The 25,456-nt window shown below is 37.9% G+C and overlaps 1 protein-coding gene across 4 annotated transcripts in view; it reads left to right on the top strand.

Annotated features, from left to right (window-relative positions):
* The window catches only part of ANAPC10 (anaphase promoting complex subunit 10), a 331,896-nt gene that overhangs the window by 163,639 nt on the left and 142,801 nt on the right, over positions 1 to 25,456 (top strand). For all 4 annotated transcript variants that reach the window (XM_046940063.1, XM_040698887.2, XM_040698884.2 and 1 more), the window contains one exon: positions 8,271 to 8,377. In XM_046940063.1, the coding sequence (XP_046796019.1) occupies positions 8,271 to 8,314 (44 nt within the window). In that variant the 3' untranslated portion in view covers positions 8,315 to 8,377. The remainder of the gene's footprint in view (positions 1 to 8,270; positions 8,378 to 25,456) is intronic.

The raw sequence follows: 25,456 nt of genomic DNA, 5'->3' as shown, positions 1-25,456 counted from the left end.
GCGGGAACGGGCGTGCTCAGAGCTGCGGTGCAGGTGCAGCCGCGCCGCCGGCGGAGGGAGGAAGGCAGGTGGGCGAACGGGGCCCCCGGGGCTGCTTCCCGGAGCTTCGTGGTGTGCTCTGACGTGGGGAGGGGGAAGTGCCTCGCACCTGAGGAGCCCGTCTGGGGGGAAGAAGGATTGCAGGGAGGTCCTTGTTTGCGGTAATGTTTCTGAAGTAACCAGGGCCTGTCACTGTTGTCTTCATGTTTATTTCTAAGCAAGGAAAATGAGCCTCTTCAGATTGACTTTTGAACTCTTAGGCTTAAATGGTCCACACTGAACTAAATAGGAATTTGGCACAGACGAGGAGTACCTCTCATAAATCTCGTAGACATACAAGCTGCTTCTTCTCCCTTTAAGTGCGTTACTTGAAGGCTGGTGGTCCCTTAGCTCACAGCCACCTGACTCTCGTTTGGCTGAAGATATTCCTGGCCAAGGCCTGAGCTGCATCAAGGATAACAAGAGTGCGCGAAGCCTCTGGTGCAGGGTGTTAATGGGTGGAGTCAGCGTGGCACCCGTAGGGTTTCACCAGCGCTAGCAATAGTTTTCTTCTTTGTTGTGTTAGTGGCAGTATGGGAACTGGTTCCGTGAGCAACCTAGCAGAAGCGATATAACTGTTCTACAACAGCTGTGTCGCGTTCATTTCTCTGGGTTATTACATGGGTTATTCTGAAATAAAGGTGATTCTAGTGTATGATAACGGAATAACAGTCTCAGAATGAAATCACTTTTACTCCCAGGCAGTCTCACCACGGAGGGTCACACAGGTGGAGCTGTAGAGTCGGAAGTACACAGCTGAAGGCCTGTCTGTTTCTTTCCCTGGGTAGGCAGGTGCTCATGGTTTTCAAGCAGATTGTGTACTTTTGCTCCGCTTCTCGCTTATTGGAATGGGAAACTGGAACTCGATGGGAAGCAGTGGCTGTGGGGCAGATACCCTCTTGAAAAAACAAGTGTTCAGTGAAAATTTCTGTTGAGTGGTTACAGCCCGGTCCTCTCAGTTCCTGTCTCTCTGGAGGAGAGAGGAAGTGAGGAATATAAATCTATATGATCAAAGTAATACAGCTATTAGTAAATAACCTTTCTTCCTCCTTCAAGTTCTGCCTGCATAAATATCCGTTTCTATGTATACCTGTACCAGTTCTCAGAGAAGGTGAATTTGAGCTGTATTAATTAAATAGAGAATGATTTCCCGGGATGAGAAGCTGCCAAACTAAGAAAGAGCTGACAGTCTGTGAAGGTCAGATTCTACACAGAAGTTTTGCACAGATCCATGCTGAAGACATTTCCCAGAAATTCTGTGGAATGTACTATTGACCTTGTATAATGTGAAGTGCTTGAAACTTTAAGCTCTGTAGCAATAGAGGGATATAAGGATGTATAAGCAAGACGTGCAGAGGGTCGAATGTTTTGTATAACCCCTATATAGAAATTGCTGATCTTGGTTTTTTTTTGTTTTTTTTTCATGCAATTTAATTTTGTGTTCCTTTCCACACTTCAAAAAAGTACACGATGGCTTCTTTAACAAAGTATTCTTTTCAAGCTGGTTGATACAGGAATTTATTTATAAACCTTTTTAATAATGCAAAGTTAAGGTCAGTGTTAGAATATGACGTTTCAGAGTGTCAACTTCAGGTGACTTTCAACCTCTCATAAACAGAGATAAGGGAATACTTAGGAAGTAGAAACGTATACATAGGAAATATGGTTAATAAACACATCAGTCTTCTAATGCAACCTGGGTTCTGTCATGTGAAGTTCATTACTGGAAATGATTGAACGTGATAATGCCCGAAGCAGAGATGAACAAATTCTGTCATTTGTTCAGAGTATGTAGGATGACAGTGAGGATCTTCCAGTTACAATACAGTTACGTGTGTGAGGGTTAGCAAATTAAAAGGAAGCTATTGCTGCTACCGCGCTTGAATGTAGCTGGATTTCCCTCTAGGTTTGCCCAGGAGATAAGCAGACCGTACTTATTGATACCATTGCCTTTGTTAACATTATTAGTATCTATATCATTACACATCATGGTATCTGTATAACATGAGTGAAATGTGCCAGGGTACCCTTCAAAGAGCGTAAGGCGAAGACTGTGCATGCAACTGAACTTACAACTTGTTTTTTAATTTCTGTGGCTCAGCGTTTGAATTTAAACCATTGTAAATATTTTGCAAGAGAATTGCAAAAACACACCAAGAAACCTGTTTTAAGATTTAAAGTTAGTGAATTCCTTCGTATTTTGAACAGAAAAGGAAATACAGCAGCGGCTGTAATGTCAGTCTGGGGAAGCACAGTTATCATATGAGTTAACCGATGGGAACGGGAGCTGGGCAAAGGGATCTCCCCATTTCCCTGTCAACTGGATGGATTGAGACCCAGGAATCTGGAAATTTGGAGTGAGAACTTGGGCAGGAATGTCAGGGTTTGGCAGACCGGGTTTCTGTGCATCTGGCTTTTTGTTGGGTGAAAGCCTGACTGTCCTGGGAGTCCCATTAGAAGCGGAGAGTTTGTTCTGGCTCTCGGCTGCATCACTAGGGCTAGGGTTCCTGTGGCTTCAGAGCAAAGACCTGGAATATCAGGAAACCCCGACTCCCGGGCAGTCTCTGTGGCAGGAGTTCCCCACAGCTGTGAACTCTTCAAGTCCATTTGCTGCTGCAGCTCCTCTGGTAGCGAAGAAGGAAAATCGCTGGAATGGTTTCACAAAAGCATCTTGCGGTTAGTCAGAAGTGTATAAAACCATTATATTTTTTCCTTATATTTTTACTTGTGATGTAACAGAATTTTTCAGTTTGGGCAGAACATTTCTGGTTGGTTCTATCCGCCATATGCTATAGCCCACATCATTTCATTGGTGTTCAGAATAAAATGCTGCTTGTCTTTGCATACCACAAATACGAGGTGTGAAAGCTGGTGTAACATGAATGAACAGAACTTGCTGGGATATTTTTTATGGGAAAATAGATGCCCAGACAGTCACAGACAAGTTCTTAGGGTATGTCTTTACCACAGAGTTCCCCTAGGCTCTTAAAAGAAATCCTCTAAACCATCTGAAGCCACCTGGACCATGTGGGACTATAAACTAATGTGTCTAGTCTCTAAAGATGACTTCAAAAAACCCTGAGTTCTTTGTACAAAAGCAGTATTTGGCTGATGTGAACTCCGCTTGATTGGCTCAACAGGGAATATGAATTACGGGTTATTTTAGCACATCACCTCAGCTGCTAATACAAATCACCAGTTACCTCTGTTCAGTTTTGCAACATAAGCTAGGCTAACCAGAAGGCAGATAAAGCAAACCATTTCATGAAAGAATGAGGACTCAAGAGGCCCCTTTGCCTATGGTCTGCATACTTTTACTACCTTCTGTAATTCACCTTAACAGCATGTCTATATGTATGTGTGTTACAAAGAGACAAAGGAAGCTGCCATGGGAAAACCTTTCTTTCTTAGCAGGAAGCGTAGTGACCCCACTGCTGATGGCAGTTTGCTAGCCACGTGTATGCCAACCCTTGCTCCAGCTTTTGGAGTATCCTTAATTCCTCAAGAGACACTTTGTATACAAAGATGTAATCAAGGAAATGCTGAAATGCTTTTAATAGCTATCACAGGGATAAAGGTCTTGACAGAACTCAATAAGGGGCTTAAATAATTGTGCCTAATATTATTTGTTGCCTGCCAAGGGCACAGATAGAAATCACAGCATGCCAGTGTTAAAACCAAGCAGTCACAAAACTCTGCAGTGAGCTGCTCTATGACTGGCATGTCAGATAGGACTACACAGATTTTGTCTGGGGCAGTGTGGTGCATGTGTATGTCACATTTCATACATCAATGTGCATCAATTCATATTTGATATGGGAGATTTGTTGGTGTTGGAAATTCTTCATAGTAGCTTTCACATAATAAATGGTAAAGCACCACACACTGCATTGCTGCAGATAGAACCTATATTCAGTTTAAACTGCGCTTCCCAAGTAGTGAAAAACAGTTTTCCCCACAGGTAGAAAAAACGATGGAATCAGTAACTATTTTCACACGCTTTCTTAGGAAAATATATATCTAACTCGTGTAATTTAGCTTTCAGAAGGAGATTTATCTAATTCAGTAGCATAATTTGTCTTTAGGAAAGCAGGGAGTTCATCTCAAAAATATATGCTTCTAAACACATCTTTCTCTAAACTACCATGTCCCTTGGCATGTGGAGGAAGGTACCAGTGTACCTAGCGGTCATTCTCAGACACATGCTAACAGCATGCTCAAAGTCAGTGTTTTTGGCTCATCTTAAAGGATTTCAGAATGGTGCTGAAACCTGCCTCACACATCTGATATTGTGCATGCTTCTGGAGGCTCATGTGCACTTCTAGGCTTCTTGTCTGTGGCAGCGTAATACATGCATTGTATCGTGTTTCTGAAGTGTCCATTTAGCTGCACTTACCTAAGTTGCAAATTTTACCCTTACTAACTTTTTCTTTCTTGCTTCCTTGAAGAGTTATGGGGAGCATTGTATTAGCAGCCTAGATCCTAACTGCATGAGAGCAGTCTGGAGAGAATTAAAGCTGTAGTCTGAGTCCCACTCATACAGACAAAGTTGGAAGACATAGGTGGTTTTGTAAACAGCTAATTGTGATGAAGACTGATTTTTGGGAAGTGACTTCGCTTGGTCCACTTGCCCTCCCTCACAATCCCATGATGCACAGCAGGTTTCAAGTCTGTGGATCTTAGATTATTTACAGTATTCAACCTTTAACTAGAAAGTGATGCTTAAGTTAGTTGTAATTAAAATGAAATGTAGACAGCAGTTTGGCTAGGATTTCAGTGTGTGGTCATAAAGCTACTTTATGTGCATGGAGCACTGTCCAACCATTAGGTTTTGGAACTCTCTGTTTCTGCAGGCTGATATTATTTTGCCAGGAATGTGGTCATCAAAGACAGATTGGACCGTGTACGTTCTTCTAAACGTTGACATGAAGACTCCATTACCTTTAGAGAGAAATAAATCTAAGTAGGTGGTAGGTTCACACGCAGGTGGCAATGTGTGAATCATTTCTTTCATTTAACTGGAATATGTATGAACAAAGAAGATCCTTGAATAAAGGTATAAACTGATGTGAATGCCAGATGAACTTTAAATGAACTTAAAGTCAAAGCATATTTTAAAAAATAAATAACCCAGGATAAGGAGATACAGTAGTAGATGCTGGAACTGTTCCTGGACAGGTATAATAGAAAACTTCTTCCAGTCTTTGTTGTGTTACTGTGGTAGACTGTAGTTTGCAAAAGAAAATGCTGCACCTTCTATGCATGCTCACAGTCTGCTTCTCTCAAGTTTTCCTGATGTAGGCAGGCACATAGGACAGGAACCATAAGACGGCCACAGGTAGAACTGAAGGCTGTTTTACTGCCAGAAACAAAGAGAAAAGAACCAAAAATGACATACATATGTTAAGAGCAACCAGCAAACTACTTGCTCGTTGATATCAAAGTTATTAAACTTAGAAGAGAATGTTCCTTTGGCCCAACATGAAAATATTCTACTGGGAACCTCAGAGTCCTCTTCCTTGGCATTAGGTGAACCGGTATTATTCATGTTTAGGTCTCACATAATGATATTAAAATAAATAGTGTATCGAGAAGAAAAGCACAACATTAGTATCCTTCAGTTGTCCAATTACAATGTAATCCGTGGGTTCAGTATGCGCATTGAATCCTAAGCCATTTCCAAAGTAGCGAGGAGCAGCTGAGATTTAATGATTGAGTTAAGCGCTACCTCCTAACCTTGAGGCATGCATTATAATCACTATCAAATGAACTTTAAGGATGAGCAGTACTGCTTCATGGAATTCATTACAGGTGTAAGAGAGTCCCTAATTTCCCAAGGAGTGGTCACCACAGACAAGCAGTTTGAATGAGGCAAATAGGCTGTGCTTAACCCTACTGCAGAAGTTTGGTTCTGATTGTGGCAACAAGACTTGTGACAACAAGACAAGTGATTGGTTCTAGCATTTTGACCTTTCCTATTCCCCATATAATTTTTTGTAACAGCCTGAGTGATGGTTTAAAACAGCAACAGTAGCTTTCCAGGTTTGGTAAATAGTTGCAAACTGTTTTCTGTGTCTAAAACTAGATCAGTAGACAGAGATCACTCTAATAGGATATAACGACCAATGGATTTGCTGTTGACTTCAGTAGAGGTCAGTAACCAGTGCCACTTTTCAGACCTGTCAACTGTAATGTATTTTAGTGTGGGAATTACATGATTTTCATAGTTTGCAGGACAACGGACTATAGTGAGTGAATTTTTCTAGCCAGTCAGTCAAGTATAGGTAGGAGTCAAGTGAGTTTCTACAGGCGTTCAACATTTTTTGGAAAAGCAAGGGTCAGCTGATTGTTCACAAGGGAATAATTCTAGCAGCTGTGTTTTTGTTTGTTTTCAATATTAACTAATCTTTTTCTAGTATTAAGGCTGAGTTGCTAGCATTGTACTTTCAGTAGACTGTTTATGATAAACTTATCTGAATATTTGTAATGGTGAAAGGCCCTGAGTTCATCCTGTGCCCCTTCCAGCTTGAAGAAACTGAGGGATTGTGTGGGCTGCTCTCTGTGGACCTACATGTTTTTATAAACCTCACACCAAATATTCAGTTCTTCTGGGAGGTTTGTGTATCGCTCCGCCAAGCATGGCTTTCCAAAGGGTTTGAACTTTAACATCAAGGGCACTTGTCTGTCTCATGAGTAAGTAATCTGTGCAGACAAAACTTCGGGGAGCACTTCTAAGTGACAGCTGTACATTCCCTGAGACTGCTGTTGTAACAAGAAATCAATGAACTACTCTGGAAATTGCAGAACTGGAATTGTTTTGACATAACTGAGCGGACTGGTAATAACTGCAGAGTTGCCAGTAGATGTTTTTTTTTTAGGTTATAGTTTTAAGAAGTTTAAGTAGTCATTTTTAACATGATGGAAAGAATGTGATTTCTAGCAGATGAGGTAGTAATTATGGGTTATCTATCTTTGTAGTTTGCTGCTAGGAGGGAGCCATATAAGATGCACAAAGGGTGCTTCTGTAAAAGTTTTGACAGGCAAACAGTCCTTTGCTTCTTCAGTTTCTTACTGATCTTTAGTTTAGAGATTTCACATATGGGATTCCGCACTGTATCTTGAGGTCCACCTACCTACATCCTTCCTACTACTAGAATGACACTAAATTCTGAACATTAACATTTAAGTGGACCAGTGATCATATTTTGACATCACATTTTAAAGCATGCCAGATTCACCTGTTGTGGGGTAGAGCTAAGATACCCACGTTCCTTTTCTTTGAAGAAAATAAAATTCTATGAATAAAAAGAAAATTAGGCTAGCACTGAAAAGTAGAAAAAAAAAGTTAACAATTCATGATAAAATAGGAAAGGAAAAGGGAAGAAAGAAATGAAGGTTCTTTCAGACATGCTTTATCCTCTCAGTTGTGACTTGTTCCAGAACCCATGACCCACTGTTCTCTACATTTATCAGTTCTCTCTTGATGATTCCCTTATTATCATTGTCCTTCTAACCTTGGCCCAAACTTCATTACTGTAGTATGACGTAGTGTGATGTTTTATTTCTTGTGAGTGCAATGATCACATATAGTATCTGTTAAGTTATATATCCTTATGTTCATTTTTATACTTCTTGTTAATAGCAACTGATATGGAAAATTTTCAGTCATGCAGTGATAGGAAACTAGAATTGGCTGGTGCACTTCTTAATTTTGGACAATTAAGGAATCTGTTTTCTAGTTAGCTCTGAAACAAAAACCATTACAATGTAGTCTGATTCTTAGTTGAGAAAACCAGTGACCTTACTCTGTTTTAACATAAAGCAAGAAAAACTTAGACATCTTATGCTTTGTCATATAGGTTTAATGCTGCATCTGTATATTCGTAAACATTTTGGAATATCTATTATCCATCCGATGGAAAAGAAATGAGTTTCTGTTGGGTCAGTATATGTCAGAAGTGAGCAAATACTCAGATATTTCTATTCAAGTGGTTCATAAAAATTCCTTTGTTTTCATGGCCATAGTTTTACATTTCTGAAACATGTATAATATTCTGCAGCTGCAATTTCTCAAATTTGCTTTTCTTGTGGAAATGAAGCTTTGCTAAGAGCTGAATTGCTTGATGCTATGATTTTGTTTACATATCTTTTGAAAGGATACAATTGGAAATGATGATATCACTGTCTTACAGGTAGCCAACACCCTTGGCTGTGTGAATTTTGGCTGAGATGGTGAGGAGTGTTGCCACCCAAGTATGATTCCACCGCCAACTCCATCGATGTTTCACACTGAGAATGGGTAATTAGTTTTCATTTAAAAACTTTTTGTTGACAATAAAAAATGAAAGTATCACTAGAGAATACTACTTGCTGTTGATTTCAAGTACAATGTACATCTAAATTAATTTTATTTTCATACGGTGGTTTGGCTGAAACTGAATCAGTTAGCTTTTGAAATGATTACAGTGTTAATGCTGGAATGAGGCACATAATTAAATAGAAGGCTGCATACAATTATTCTCACAGCCTTAATTATCTACATCATATCAATATATTTCTGGCCTTCTGTTTTAAGGCCCTTGGAACTGAATTTGCCATCTGTATTTTACAGTTATTTATATGTTGTTCTGCATAGTAGCAATCCATCTTTTATTTTGTCATCTAATTGATATTACAGTAATCGGCAGAGTAGTATTAGAGGAAACTTTGAAGAAACAGTGGAAGTATAGAGGTTAAAGGAGTAACACTGATTAGAGTGTTGTTGTATATGGAGAATGTACATACCTTCTCTTGTTACTAAGTTAAACATATGTAGGTGGTAATTGAGACTTGTTGAATTAGAGTGCGAAAGCTCAGCTACAGACATATTCAGAATGGTAATTTCTTTTGTTCTATGAATAACTCTTAAGTAAATGAGCAAAGATCACATGCAGTGAAAAGAAGGAGATAATAAAATAATACATTACTTATTCTTGTCTAAATCCTAACGTGATTTATAAATTTGGGAAAAGAAAGCATATTCCTTTACATTTCCAAGAGACTGAAATTCTTTAAGTTACAGAAAAATTGAAAAATCCTAAGCTTTAGAAGTGTTGATAGTACAAACATAAAAAGAACTAAAAATAGCTGGGCTTCACTGAAACTACTGGCACTTTTAGTAAAACCTGTAGTAGAGACAGAATTTTTTCCTGGGTATGTGAGGCATGGAAAATCTGTGACAGGACTTCCTGTGATCCTTTTCTGGTCATATTTAAAATCCTTTTCAGAAAGAGAACAGGAGCTCATCAGCTGTTCAAAACAGTCATGTCTCTGTTGATTTCAGTTGTAGTAACTTCTACTACCTAAGAATCTGCCCCAGGAACTTTCTAGAAAGACGCTTCAGTGCTATTTTATTTGAAAGGCTAAAAAGTACTCGTGAAACAAAGATCGCCTTGTGCTCTATCCTGTGCATTATTGTTTCAGAATATTGAAGTATAGTGGTATTGCAAAATTCATAAAGGTAATATAGTTTAATCCTGTTAACCAAAGTGGAATCCAGTTTCTATCCATCATCTTCGATGGTCTTACAATATCCTCTTTGCTAACCAGACTTTCTTGCACTGAATTACTGTACTCATTATTTAAATCCCATTAATTACTTTAATCCCTAAAATTACTTTACTTTAAATTTAGAAATACTACTATTACTAGGAAATAGCAAATGAGCTAGAAAAATATGGCATCCTTTTCAGAATATACTTTTAGCACTGGTACTTAAAAAATGGAACCTAGTGCTGTTCCACTTGCAAACTTAAGAGCTTTGGCACACAAGCATGGTCACTGAGAGATAATGATCACTATCATTTCCATGGTATCACTTCAGATACAGCCACCTAACAAAGTGACTTAAAGATACCGTGGAAATAGTTAGGAATTTGACCGTATTGCTGGCTGTAACTGCAGGGAGAGTTCAACAAATCAAAATAGCTCCAAAGTGATACTTCTCCAATTTGCTGTCCCTAAAGCTTCACATTCCATATAGCCTGCAGGAGAGGAATATCTTCTTTTTTTTTTTTTTTTTCACCCTAAGAAAGAAGTGTTGCTCAGCAGAGTTCACTTTGCAGGGTAGGAAGACTTTAAGGCTTTTAGCTGCTGCAAAAACATGTGCTGAATATATTGTTTTGGTTGGTAGTTTAAGTATCCTAGCAAGTCCTACTTAGTAATCTGTCTGATAAGGCTTGATTGTGCTTCACTGTGTTTAAATTTTTGGGGAAACTGTTTAGATAACAGGAGTGCTCCAGTGCTTGCATTTGTGTAAAACTCCAAAATTAGAAAATGCAGAATTCTGTAGCTGAAGGTCTCAGATAAGTGAAATACCAAAAGCAGTAGCATATTGTGATATTTTATTCAATATCTCAGCATTAGCTTCAGTGGTACCTTGCTTAAGTAGTGTGTTTTATCTGTATTTTTGTTGGTTGAGTTTCATAGTACTTTGCAGTAGGAGAATCTACATAAGGAAAAGGTCATGTGTAGATCATCTAAGTTTTCTCTTAATGATACTGGATTGTGCTCTGTATTTTTGAGAGATTCTGACTTTTCCAGCTTTAAACGCTAATATCAAGTCATAGGTGGTGATATTTCTATTATTTGGCATTAAATTTTCATTAAATAATATGTATTGAAAATAGTGTGTTCTCAGAGACGGACAGCATCCCATATCCGTATGGAAAATAATCTGCTTTAAATCCTAAGAACTTTTACTGGGTAACTAGTAAACTGTTTATTACTGCTGTTATGCAGTCATTTTCTCTTCTCTAACTGCACTCATTTATACAGTGCAAGTGATAGAATATAGATGTCCACTTTCTATTCAGTCCAAGTCTCAGTATCTCAAAGCTGTTACTTCAAGGAAGAACAGTTTAAGCTATAGACCATAGCCGTTGTAACAATGAATGGATTCCAAAGGAGACTACAGGAATCTTGTTAAAGTTAACATTTCAGACTTTCTAAATCCTGTACCCTGGACACATTCCTTTACCTTTCATTGAAGATATCCATGTGTGGTTCCAGTGATAGCATTGTTGTAAATGCGGTTGTTCAGACTGTTTTGTTTACATAAAACTCTTCCTTTCCCCCCCTGCCCCACCGTTGTTTTCACTGTTCACAGTGTTTTTACTTAAATCCATCATTTTGATAATTTTAACGGGACAATTCTATTTCATGTACTTATGGCACTTCATGTGAAACAGTTCTGCCTTCATTTCCTGTTTATTTTTAGATGTTAATTTTCAGACTTTTTCCATCCCCTTGGGTTTTTTAAAATCCTGTTTGGTACAAACCAGGGTGGTCCAACTGGCAGCCCAAGGAACAATTCCATCTGGCCTGCTGCATTTGCCAAGGAGGAGCTAGGAAATGCCTGTAAGGGCACGCACTGCCCTCACAAGCAAATATTACCTATTGCTCAGATACTTAACCGTGCTTAAAGCCCAACTGTTGTGCCTTGTCCATCCAGAAAAAGAGGCTGAGACTAGTCTTACCCTTTTTCTTGAGCTCAGCCAAATGTCTGGAGGGGCTAGCTACGCTTTCAAAACAATCTTCAAGGGGGGTGTTTCAAGTGGAAAATTGCACCTGTCCTGAAAAATCGTGGGCTACTGTTGTTTTTCTGGTTAGGTTGACAGAAAACTCTGCTTAATTCTCAGATCAGTTGGAGCTAGTTAGAATTTTAATATCAACCTTAGCAAAACTGGTATTATTCATTCATGGTATCTTTGCTGGCTTTGCATTTGTTTTCTGTATGTGCTTTCTGGCATTTCACTCTTTTTCCCTTATTCAGCTTATCATAATGATTATCAAGCTCTGTCCACTGAAATCACTGTGAGAACCAACTATTTTTTGTGTAACTAATTATATAACTTCAAAGGATTTCATTTGGCTGCTGTGTACTTATTTCTTTGTTGGATAATATTCTACCTTTAGAGGTACTGGGGTGCCATACTTGAAATGAGTGCATCTGCCAGCATGCAGTTTCTCTCAAGGAGTCATCACAGAAGCTGAACTTATCCTATGTATTTATCCATTGTGTTTAACATTAGCTCCCAATCTATAAGAAAACGAGCAATACTAAGCATAAGCTCTAACCAGTGCCTCATAAAACAGTAATATCACATATTTTGTTGTATATTCCACCTCCATTAAAAATAATTATAACAATTAGGTGGAATGAAGCAGACTACAGCTTGGTAAAAGACTGCAATAAGCAGATACCATTTACTATTACCACGTATCTTTGAGTGATGACAGCAGAACTCTGCCAGTTTCGGTATCCTTATTCAAAGCACTGTTGCACATGGAATTATCAAACATGTAAGAGAAATGTACAAAATATAACACAGCATATACATTTTATGCTAATGGCTTTTAGCATCCTACTACCTTTTAAATTGTAGAACAATATTGGATTAATGTTTGTAACTCAGAAGCCCTTTCCTGTTTAGAGCGTTCAACAGCACAACTGCTCTATTCAGTCTGCGCTCATTTATTTTAAAATATTTCTTTTTGTTTATTGTTCTTGGTCCTCCACTCTGGTCTGTAGTGTTCCCCATTTGTTCCCCATTATACTCTGCATCTCCAATTTTGGTTAAAAAACCGCCATGTATTTCTGATACAGATCATCTTGCCAGGGCTTCTTTTTGGTCTTCATTAATCTCCCTTGTTTTCTCTCTCCTCTTTGTCTTTTCTTTCTTATTGTCTTGTGTCTCACTCTTTTTGCTATCTATAGCTAGGATGTCTTTCCTTACGTCTTTCTTTCCTTTTCCTTCTTTTTCCATTTAATGCTCAGCTGTTTTTTTAATACTGGTTTTCCTCCATCTTCTTTTGGTGTTCCATTTCTTCTCTCTGATTTTCTCTCTGTATCTTTCAGTCTTTTTTCTTTATCTTTCTGTCCTATTCAGTTTGCTTTCTGTCCTGCATGCCTGATTGTTTCCCTTTCTCTTCCTTAATATTGTCTATCATCTGAAAGATGACTGATAATGACAGAAAAGAGGAAAGGAAGACAACAGCTGAAGGAATTAAGGCATGAAGTAACTTTCAGAGAAGGCTTTTTTTTCAGGAACAAATAATTGAATGAAATCATCAAATAAGAACAGAAACAAACAAACAAAAAAGACTAAATTGCTTATGGCTGATTATTCATTAGTGAATGGAGTTTACTTGAAAATTGTGGTTGATGATGTTGTAGGACTATGTGACAGCTTGCTCAAAAGTATAAAAAGAGTAAGTAGAGGCAAAAAAAAGTAGCCATAACATAGTCATAGGGTGCATCTAGTGATGTCCATAGAAAAGGTAGGATAAGGATAGGCTAGTGAAAGAAGTAAATACAGAAATAAGACCAGGAGACTATGCAGTCATACACTAAGTATGAAAAGATGGTGAATCAGAGGCAATAAAGACTTACATCAAGTATTTGGAGCAAGTTGAAAAACAGAAAAAGTAGCATGGAACTGAGAACAAGCAGTGATTATTCTGCTACGTAAGATGGAAAAACAGGAACAGTGGAAATGGCAGCAGAACCAGCCTACTGAGGGTACCAGACACACTGTTCATTAAAGTAATTTCAAACAGGATGCAAAACTATCTCGATAAGACAGTGATGCACTAGGAAATGAGTGGTTTTTAAAGGGTGTGGTGCATTCTGATTAAATGGTCCCTTGACTAGACTGTAGAAAGTGATCGGTTAGAAGAATTTAGGTCATACTTACCCATCAGATGGTGGTTACTCGGTATTTTTAAATTGTACTGGTGAACTGTCCAAATTTTTTGTCTCGATTCTGTTACTTGTATTCATGTTTTCTGAACAAAAATGTATTTTCAGAGTTTTTACCCTGATTTAGGGAAATCACTGCCACAAGCAGAGTGTAGCAGGTCACTGGCGTAACTGGAATAACAGTCCTGTAAAAATGTAACAAGTTTTTCAGGGGCAGTGTGTGCAAGAAATCATTTTTTCAATATAAATGTTCATTCCTGCTGCTTCTACAGCATTTCTAAAATGCTTGTCTTGCCTCTGTGGCTACCAAAGATTATCATTAAGTGGTGTGCATTATCACAGTATGTTGCTTGGTGAAAACTTGAGAGAAACACCAGTGAATCATCTATAGTTTACCAGTACAGTGAATAATTTGATGGCATTACCTTTGTGGCCAGAATGTTTTCTAGCTTGGAAGTCTCATGTCCTGGAAAAATTATCCAAGGAAAAGGTATCAGATACCCGAGTACCATGAGTTTCCTTAAACAAATGTGAAAGAAGCGTATCCTTAATTAAAACATAAGCAAAGTATGCAACATTTAACCGAAAACCCAACATAAAGGCAAAGTTGGATAGAATAGAAGACAACACAAAGTACTTTAGTGTACTCTCGTTGTGCTAAAGAAATCTCACCAGCGTCTGTGGGACATGCGCGTACGGAATGAAGAGTAAGAGATGTATAATATATTATTTGTTTTCAATTATTGTCTTGGAGAAGAGAAAAATAAAGTAGATTAAAAACATTTCATTAAAAAAGAATACTGAAGAACATTTTATCTGGGAAATGATTACATACTGCAGATTGATTACAGTAGTGTTATTTTAATGTGTGAATGATTCATTTTTATAGCAATTTGAAGATGAGAAAGGAAAAAGAACAGGCAGTGCTGTACTTTAAATAGTTATGGGCACTCAACCTGCAGTCCTGCCAGTTGCAGTAAGTATAAGCAATCTCAGTGTCTGACTGAACAGTGCATATATATCCCTTATTACTACAGATACACCCAAACAATTTTCATGACCTGTGAATCTGTTCAAGGCAACAGACGCTTGACTGGGAGCCCTTTGATTTTCATGTTCTTCTGGCTCATTCCCTGCTATGCATTAACTTTTCTTTGTAGGTATATAGGAGTGAAAATTATACCAACATGGTGTTAAAAGCTTTTTTTTACAGATATACAAGAGAACAGAAAAGATGAGCAAAATGCCGACTTCTCTTTTAAATTTTGTTGTGTTTTTCGTTTGTTTGTTTTCTTTGTGTTACTTCTATTGCATATGGTTGCAGTAAAGAAACGAAGGGGATTATCTCCCTCAAGTGAAGCAGATGTTTTACTGAGCCAAGTCTGAAATCTTGTTCTTTGTAAGGAAGCAAGAGAGAATGCCTATTTATGGTATTTTGCAGCTGCACTGAAGGAAATATTCCCTTCAGATTGTGTTGAGTGGTTCCATAGTACACAACGTTTGTGGTCCCTCAGTTGAGCCAAGAGCCATGTAAGCTACTTCTATTCAGACTGGACCTTAAGGATCTGATCCTCAGACACGAAGACAGTCCTTCACAAATTTATCACTCAGTGAATTCAAGATTTTCTACAATAAACAGAATTTGCTCCTGTCCTAGTGACATGCGTTGCTGACTCATTGCTAGTTGATCTTTTCAAGTATAACTCTCTGTGTTCAAGGAGTTACAAAGATCTCACAAGCTTTCTACAAGAGACAGTGAGAACTGTAGTCCATAACGTATCTCCAAAGCTATTTGCATTGAAACATGTGAATCATGGCCCAGTTTTGTGTTTTTGTGCAGCATGTTATGGTGGAGGTCCAAGAGGTAAGGGTTTGTCTGCTTCCAAACTGTATGTGCAGAAAAGCGACAGTATTTGAGGACACTGTTGTCTTGACTACTTCGGAACTGTCTCCCATCAGTGGATGTGAGAACTGGGGATGTTTTGCTCCCTTTCTGTTTCTGTAGCCCTACAACCTGGTTCCTAGCATACAGCTGTTATTTACAGAAATATCAATAAATTCTGGATGGCAAGTTCAGTAAGTTAATTAATTCAGGAAACCTTTATCTTCTTGGCCTATTGAGCAGTAGGATGGTTTGGCCCAGAGGGAGCAGTGTTTGTCATTCAGAGCGAGCCTGTCTATCCCTATATGGTACTGTGTTGCTCCAGTTAAATATACCTCAACTGAGTTGACAACGCAGCATAACTTCTTGGTTGCATAATGTTTGCCCCGATTGCTTTGTGTGTGACCTCTCTAGCCAAACCCTGCCTTGAGTAGCTAATTTCCATGTGGGATTTTCTGTGTGATTATTACTGTATTAAATGAGTTCTCTGCAAACAAGAAATAATTTATTTTGCGAAATGAGCTGCTATGTCTCCACAGAAATATGTGTGTACTTGAAACACTGAAAGAGCAAATCCTGCTTTTTCAAGAATGTCCAGTCCTCAGAATTTAGGAGACTTTTGGTCTGACTGCTTATATGGTTTGGAGCTGTTTATAGAGCTTGAAGTGTGAAGGAAAAAAAAATAAAAAAGAAAAACTCTTGTTGACTTCTGTTGCCGTTGTAAGAATTCAGGTCTTCTGGCAGACTTCAGAGACAGAACACAGTTCCAATAAGGCAGCCTTCCATTCCATTTTTGAGACCTTTCTTTTCTCATCTCTGACCTCTCGCTTGAACAGTCTATTTCCTCATCAGTTATAGTGCTGATCCTTCCCCTTCGATCTCCTCCTGCTTGGCTGAAGATGGACTTTTAAATTCACAGTCAGGTGACAGAACTGAGCTTTGATTTTCTTGGTTCTTCCAGTGCACCATTTGCTTCCTGGAGCAAGTAAGGCTAATGTCTAAGCCTAAACCTTAATCATTCCATAAACACTATGATAACTGAACAATCCAGGATGGTTATATTAATGTAAAAGAGATTAAATATAGTCATTATGCATGCAGGAAGAAGTTAAAGGTTGCACAGGTGAATAATACTGACATGTACTGAATTTTGAGTAAGACTTTGTAGCATGTTTCATTCTTTATACAGATGTTAATGGACCATCCTGTCTTAAAAGGTAACATAAAGTAAACAAAATAAGATGTTCCTGAAAAGCAGTTGACATTAGGTAGAACGAAATAGACTGCGACATTGGTATTAATGGAGATTTCACATACCTATAGCACAGATTCTTGCATATCTCCAGATGGAGTATCTGGCACCAGCCATAAGCTGTCATCTCTTTCGTGGGTTGGCCACAGCATGGAGAAGATACATTCAGTTTAGCAGTGACTTTCCCTGCCATGTACCTACAGCAGAGGGGTGTTGAAAACTGAGAACTGTGTGTCCTGTAACTGTGTGTCCTATTCCAGGTTCTTGTGGGAAGCAGTTCCTCTAATTTTCTGCACGCTTTTCCCACCGATTTGCCACTTCTGCCCTTGTCCATTAGTGTATCACACATGGCCAGCAATCTTTTCTGGTAGCCCTTTGTCTGCTGTCAGACCTTCCCATCCACACAGATTCTCTTTTCACTCACTTTTTTTATGAGCACTGTGTCTTCCAAACCAAGCGATTCTTTCTCTGAGCTGTGTGTACAACAAGAGGAACATTGAGAACAGAGGAAGACTGTTCGCCTCTTTTCTGTTCCAGTGCCCAGTTCCATAATTGTTTCTGGCAGCTATGAGGAGCTGTTGCAAGAAAAAGCTCTGTTCAGTTCTGGAAGACAAAATGTGAAAGCAGACTCCATAAGGAATGTTGCTTGATACCCTGTAACAAGCTTTTATTGAGCACGTGCAAACTCTTACTATTTATCGGAAGTTTATAGCTTGTCCAAACAGGGTGAGATTGCATAGTGACAGTGAAAAGCACCCTGCCAAATTTTAAGTCCTTTCTTCAAAGAATGAAGGTTGAAGACCCTCTCAGTGAAACAACTGTAAGAATTTTTAACACAGGCAGAACTGTGTAATTTAGCATCTTTATTGCTTTTAAAGAACTGAGGTTAAAACCATAAAATCAGTAATGTAGTGGCATACATGTTTAGAAGACTTCTAGAGGCAGCATCATTTGACTAATATTGTAGAAAGTTACAGATTCATCCACAGGACAGGAGTTACTAGAAAAACAAAGTACCTATTTTCTAGAAAAAAAAAAAACCCAGGAAATTTTTAATGTGTATCTGACTCCACATGAAATAAAATTCATCAGACCATCTGATATAAAATTAACAGTTTTCTGATAACTGCTAGCTTGGTCTCATTAAAAAAAGAATAGAAAAGGAATGACTTGATCTGCTGATCAGTAAATATAACTATGCATTCTTACATACCAATAGGACCACTTTGTGTTCCTTGACAACTCTTTGGGGATTTACAGTTTGGTCAGCTTCGGTATCTGCAGAGAATGCATTATATCCTGAGTGGAAAGCCGCTCCTTCCTCAGGAGAGTCATGTAGCACTTAAATATTGGTTAATCCTTGGAGTGGTTGGAGACTGTTCTGGAAGCCTTCTCTGACAGTTTGGCTTATTGAGGAATATTGTGAAAGAATTTTGAAGGGAACAGAATACCCCATTTGATTAATAGCTGGGGGGGACTGAATGGATGAATTATCTTGTCTCTTCTGCTGGCTGTTCTGAAACCAGACTGTCATTCAAGAAGAGACAACGAAGCCAAGTCACCTACCTAGGACAGGCTGAAGTGGCAAGAGCACTACCTCATCTTCTCTTCTAGTTACAGTAGGTCTAAAATGTATAAAGGATGGGGAGTGAAGATTCCTGAACTCTTTGCCAGCATATGACCCTGGATTTTTCCTCACACCTGATTTAAATTATCTGTATCATTGATCAGTGTCACGGAGTTATCTAGATAGATCTATGCCCGTGATAGGGGGGCAGTAGGCTCGCAGGCCCCCCTCGCTTCCCAAGAAAAAATGGAGCAGCGGCAACGATCTAAGGAGAACTTATTTTACTAACTACGATGTTGGAATGCAAGATGACACAATATAATACAATCTAATTGGGAGTAAGGATAATAAATCAAATGAAATGAGAGAGAGCGAAAGAGCAATAGAGAGAGAGAGAGTGAGAGAGTTTCCGAAACCAAAAGCTCTACCTGATGAAGGCGCATGGCTTGGAAGCACACCCACTCCTCTCCCTGGCAGCAAGCGAAAGTGAAAAAGACCGCGCACAACCAGATGACGTATCTTTTGTGATGTATCTTCCTTCTCTGACTGTGAGGTCCTCTGGGATACGTAGTTCTTCTCTTTTGTCCATGATGTTATGATGTGGAATACCAATAGCAAAGTTACAAAACCATGAGAATCAGAATGAGGGTATCAAGTGCACCCTCAGTAAGTTCGCAGATTGTAACAAGTTAGGCAGGACTGTTGATCTGCTTGAGGGTAGGAAGGTTTTGCAGAGGGATCTGAATGTAAATTAGGTTACAGTTTGCTGTCAAGATTATTTGGATAATCAGATGTCTCGCTTTCTAAGGTCCTTAAGGAAATGCATAATTTTAGTTTGTCTACCATTCATGAGATTATTCTTCTTTTTCTGTTTGATTTTGAAATGTTTTTAGTGAGTTGAACTATTCAATTTGAGGTGAAATCTGAGCTGGATGGAATTAAATCCAGATTCTGATGACTAGCAGCAACAATCTGTGAATTACAGGCATATATGTTTAATATCTCCCTTGAGAGTAGGAAAGTTCTTCAGATGTTGAAACTGGCTTAAATAATTTAAATTAATAAGACTGGTGAAAATTCTTTGGCTAATAATGTTAGTCTGATTTCTTCATTTCCATTTGAAAATAGAATATTTGTAATAGCTGTTAATAGTGTGTTGATTTATTTGACTCTGTTACTCAAGGGCATGGTTTGTGTCCCTATACTTCCATGTTAGAACCAATGAGATTAATATTATCAAATTACTTAAAAATACATGTATTTCTGTAAAGCATACATAATATAAAAAATACATATATATTCTGTCAAGCATACATAATACAAAATACATATATTTTCTGTCAATATGGTTTTTTATGTTCCTGTTTTTGCTTGGTGTAGTAAGACTAAGCAGAATGCCTGGCTATTCTTTGCTTTGTTTCTGTGAAAGATGGGGGGAATGATACAGCTGATATCATCATATTATTGTCATTGTTATTATTATTATTGCTATTATTACCTTGGCTGGAAATGCTGATTCACTGACACTTTCACTCGGAATAAGGAGGAGAGAATAGATGAATGAAAAATTGAATGGGGCACTGTGACTGCTTTGCAGAAGGCCAAGTTTCAAATCCCTCTCTGACTCTAAAATAAAGGCAGACAGGAATGCTTTTATTGGTATTACTGAGTCTCTCCTTGCTCTTATTTTATGGAGAAGCTTTGAAATTTCTGGGGTTAATTCTAATGTGGAACAGAAATATTTTTGAGATTTCAAAGTTTCACAGGAAAGAAACGATTTACCACTTAGCTACAGTGTCAACAATTAGCATGAAGTAAAACAATTGTCAGTACCATTCATTCTGTCTTTTCTTGTCCATGTTTAAAATTTCTTATTCTTATCCACAAAATATCCAGGTTATTGGTAGAAGGGTGCTTCTGTTTGCTTCACAAAAATGGAGCTATTTAGTCTCATGATAACAGAATTTTTAGGAGTAAGTGCAATATTACAACATAAAAACTGCTTGTTAGCATGGATCGTACATTAAGCTTTCATCTCATTTTTCCTTAGATTCATCCATTTTCTTCCTTCATGATTTCAAGTCCTAATATGTCTGTACTTCAGCATTTGTAGATCATTGCTACTTATCTCCTTGCATACAGAAATAAGCAGCATTATATTACACCCACATTTCTTTCCAGTGGTTTTCATTCATTACAAGTTCTGTTATAACTTGGTTTGGGATTTCCTGTGATCCCCTGCACTACCCCATCAACCCTCCTTGACTTTATTTATATCCTCTTCCTTTAGTCAAACAGAGATGAGGTCTTTCTCTTCTGTCATACTGTTAAGCCACATAGCTATGAGTTTGTTCTACTTTAGTGAACTTCTTCAGTCTCTTCCTCACCATCTGTTTTCTAATGCTGCCAAACCCAACATTTCCTTTCTTTTCAAAGCAGTTTTTCAACTTTTTCATTAACGCCATCATGTTTAATATTTAGCCTCATAAAATATTCTGAATTACTGTTAAGAGGCGCTACAAAATAGAAGATACGTCATTGTATTTTACTGTACAAAGGAGGAGTTGTGAGGAACTTGCCCCAGTTTTAATGGTGATAATGCAGTAATAACACCACTGTTACATACTGTATGGGAAAAATAGTGCTTAGTGTATTTATAAACTGTAAGTGAGTGTGCAATCCAGATATCAGGACTGCTCGCTTAGGATCTCCAAGTCGAAATAGAATTCATTTTGTGATTTTATAGTAACAGCAACATGGCAATGGCTGCTAAATCAAGAAGTCTTGTTAAAATCCGAGAGGACCAGGCACGTGCAGATTTAACCTGTACATTCATTGCAATATAGGGGTACCCAAATACCTGAATAAGTAAGAAAGTTTAACTTCTGCAGGAACTCTTGCTTGGAAAACATGAATTTACAGAACAGAATCAGTTGTTGTGTTCCTGAGTGGCCATACAGCAGGATGGTTTTTTGTAGCTGGCTCAAAGGTCTCTGCCCTCCTGTTTGGGTTTTTTTTGTTTGTTTGTTTTCTGTAATGTGAATTACACACCAGTCCTAAATGTTTCTTTATTGCTGTGTAAAAAAATAATGCATTTGAAGATTACCTCCAGAAGAGGTATAGTAAATAGGTAGAATTTAAAGCACATTATACTTTATTGCATGTTGTCATCAGTAAAAAGTCAGGGACGCTTTAAAAAATAGAGTTAATCAGATACAGAAACTGTTAAGTAAAACAATTTTTATGAGTCCCTCATAAGGCATAGCTAGGAGAAAACTTCTAGCTTGCAATGTTGCATACTTTGTCAGTTATCAAAGAGAAACAAAATCAAATTTAGCTCGTGGGAAGCATGACTCTTGACATTCAAACCTTTAGAAGCTCCTGCCCTGTAAGTGATTATTTTTCTGCTCATTTTCTATAGCTAAAAATAGAGTATGGTAGGGTCACTGGTTGGTAAGTAATTTGAGAATGAATTTTCATGTCTTATAATGTCATATATGATTTATGTTACAGTCTTTAGTTAGCTACTTAAGGCTGCTTAGTAGCAAAACTGCTTTTAATAAATATGACAGAGACCATCACCTTCTGAAAAGGCAGCATGTGTCATTGAAATAAAGGCAGTCATACAATAGCTTTAGAAGAGGAGAGCCATGGCTGAACAAGCAGCTTTACTGTTCTTTTGTGTTAGACCACCTCAGGGAGTAAGGAGTAAGTTTAGTTTATTGCCTTAGTTTAGCTTTTGGTTTAGTTCTAAACTGAAATTTTCTGGCAGCAAGCTGGAATGGGTTCTTAATAGGGTAGTATTCCAGAAAGTGCAGTAGTACAAATGCTGTCAAATGTTGGCAGCGTACAAAATGCAGTAGGCACAAATTTATTTGTCCCTCTCTTTGTTGTAATGTTTGAATGTGCAGGTACATGAATATATGAGACTACATGTATAAAACCTAGCATATATGCATGGGTTTGAAAAGAGTTGTGTTAATATGCATGGCAGATAACTTCACTGAACTCAAAGCAGATTTGCAATGTGAAGCAGTGTAAGAAAAGAGTCAAACCTCGTGTGTATCAAGGACATAGGTCAAATTCAAATCACATATAATTGTAGACACATAAACACACAAACTGTATTAAAGGAACATTGTCAATGTTATCAAATTCAGCAGTCAAATGGCAGGGCTTAATATATTAGCATGACCTGTGCAGCTGGATTTGAACTTCTGTGTATGCACCATGTTTAATTACATGACCACACACATTCTGTTTGACAGTGCTCAGAACAGGCAAACACGTACTAAGGCATGACTTCTGCTGTTGTAGGCAAGCTGATAATACTGCATATTGCAAAAGTTGCTCAGTATAAACTATGCCAAAATGCTGCTTTCAGTTATGTTCTTCTTTAGATAATAACCTTGAACAGAACTCCTGCTTTGTACGTATACATCCCTGCACTGTTTTAAGCTGGAGTGGATCTAGGTCCAGACTGGAGCAAATCAGGGAATCTGTGGCATGTGCTCTTTCTTACGCCCAGGAAACAAGGAAGAGGGGTTGTCCTTCTGGAATGCAGAGGGAAATGAAGGCAAACATATATAAAGAAGTGTATTTAAATTGAAGGAACAAACTGGGACATGAGAAGAGAGGAATGGACAGTAGGGATAACAGAACTGTGCTTGCATTTGTGAAGATGAAAGGAGAAAGAACATGGGTGCTTTTGATGAAGTAAAATCAGTCCCTCATATGTTTACATTTAATTACAAGATTACTCTGTTTTTCCGCAGAATTCCTACCTCATGCAGGAGGCACATAATGAGTAGCTATTAAATACATTGCTTTACCCTTATCATATGTGGCCCAAAGCCCTACTTACTGCAGACGTTTTATATTCTTGTCCAAAGGCAGAGTTATTCATTTCTTCGGAAATTTTTGTAATGCCTGTTTCTCTAACTTTTTCAACAACGCAAATTCCAGTGTTTCCTAACTTAAAGTGCAGTCTTAATATTCTTTTAACGTCATTGTGTATAATTATAGGTATGCATGTGTATTTATACGGTGTAATGTGAACAAACAAATAGGTGTATATAAAGGTTCTTAAAACTTTGTTCTGTAAGCTGTGAGAAACACAAAGTTATGTGAGGGCACAAAGAGCTCTAATAGTGACTGGCAAGAAGAGAAAGCAAAGATATTCTGTACTATTTTTAACCATTGTGTTACATCATGCAATTTTGCAGAGATTAGTCACCATATCAAAACGTTGATGGAAATAATAGTGAAAAGGAGTTGGCGAACTTCAAACGCATATGAGGTAACTCTGTAAGAGTTACAAATGACTTCTGGCATTTTAAGGTGAAATGGAAAAACTACAGCCATAATACCTCTTTTCTGATGTTTATTATTATTGTTGTTGTTTTATTTTATTTTTAATACCTCATTGCAATATGATGATATAAGTGGAAATTTTATGGGCATGTACAGGAGTTGGATAGAGTAGAATTGCATCAGTTACTGTCAAGTAGTTTTGTCATTTTAAGTATTTTCACTTGTGTGGTCCCAAGCGGCCAGGGCCCCTTGCTTGTGAGTGCCCAAGGGAGGAACAGTCAAGAGTATGATGAGCTGAGCTGTTTCCAGTAGTGAGTTCCAGGAACTGCTCTGTGTCAAATGTCTTTGTCAGTTAAAATGAAAGGCAAGGGGGAAAAAAAAGAACAGTTTGGACATATCTTTTTTTCTTTCGAGAGCAAAATAGTTTCAACAAATTTGAATGGTTCATTTCTAGAAAATTACTGCCCTGCATCTTAATTAAATTACTTGATTTGTCTATCTTACTTCACATATCCAACACTTACATTTATTTGCTGTTTTTTTTCAGTGGGGCTAAAATGAATGGAAACAAATAAAGCACAACACAGGAACAGTGAGGAAGTAGATGAAACCTGGTCATGAGGATATGAATTATTATTGAACTCAGCAAAAGTATATGCAAGTACGCATATAGTAACAACTATTTTCATTAGAATTGACATAAGATGAAGATAAAATTTATTTAACATGTTCAGTTTGTGATGAAAGACCAATCCCAGCATTTGTTGTTAGATAAATATTAATAGGAATGTTGTTTGAAGCAGAAAAAAAATAGCTGAGGAGCAAAAATGTATCTAATAGGTCCCTTTTTCAGTGAAGATTATAAAATAAAGACGAATGCAGAGTATATGCATGTTTATAACTTACACAGTGCTTCATAAAATCAAAGGTTAAGAACTAGTTTATACGCATTTGTCCTCATGCATTAACAACTCTTTAACTGACAAAATATGAGCAATATTCAAGTGCTATTTTGTTTGGAACATTAGCTTCCATTTTATTTATTGTCCCCATCATTGAAGAAGATGGTGATCAGTATGTTCAGTTAAGTTTTGTGTGATTTTGAGGTCACAGTTTGACAATTGGTGTAAACCAGCTGAAGCATTTTCTGCTACTGTCCCACCACTTTTCTGCTCCAGGCTGTGGGTTATAATGCCTTTTTCTGGCACCACCATTCATACAGCTGTGTAATTGGTTGGCTCAGAGAGCTGATCTGCCTGTAAAGTAATTAATTAATTTTGCTAGTTTTCAACTGAATAGAATCAATCCATCTGATTCCAGCAATCCAGTGCTGGAACAAAGGAGGGGCCAAGGATTCAAGGAAATAAGGAGAACTCTTCCTTTCGGTGGCAGCGTAGGATGTGGACTGTGAAATAAACTAGTTGTGAAACTGCGCCTGAATTGTGATGAACTGCATGCTCTAGAGAGGATGGGGAAATAAAAAATGAACTAGCAAATTGTAAATGAGTACTTCATAATCAGTGGAAGTACTTGTAGGAAACAAAACATTCAGTTCTATTTGTCATGGAATGAAGAGGAATTATTTCTTCTCCATGAGTCTAATCCACTTCTCTTAAAAATCTG

The sequence above is a fragment of the Gallus gallus genome, chromosome 4 (genome assembly GCF_016699485.2).
Source record: "Gallus gallus isolate bGalGal1 chromosome 4, bGalGal1.mat.broiler.GRCg7b, whole genome shotgun sequence".
Taxonomy (NCBI): domain Eukaryota; kingdom Metazoa; phylum Chordata; class Aves; order Galliformes; family Phasianidae; genus Gallus; species Gallus gallus.
The sequence above is the reverse complement of the archived record's forward strand: the minus strand, read 5'-3'. Positions and strand labels throughout refer to the sequence as shown.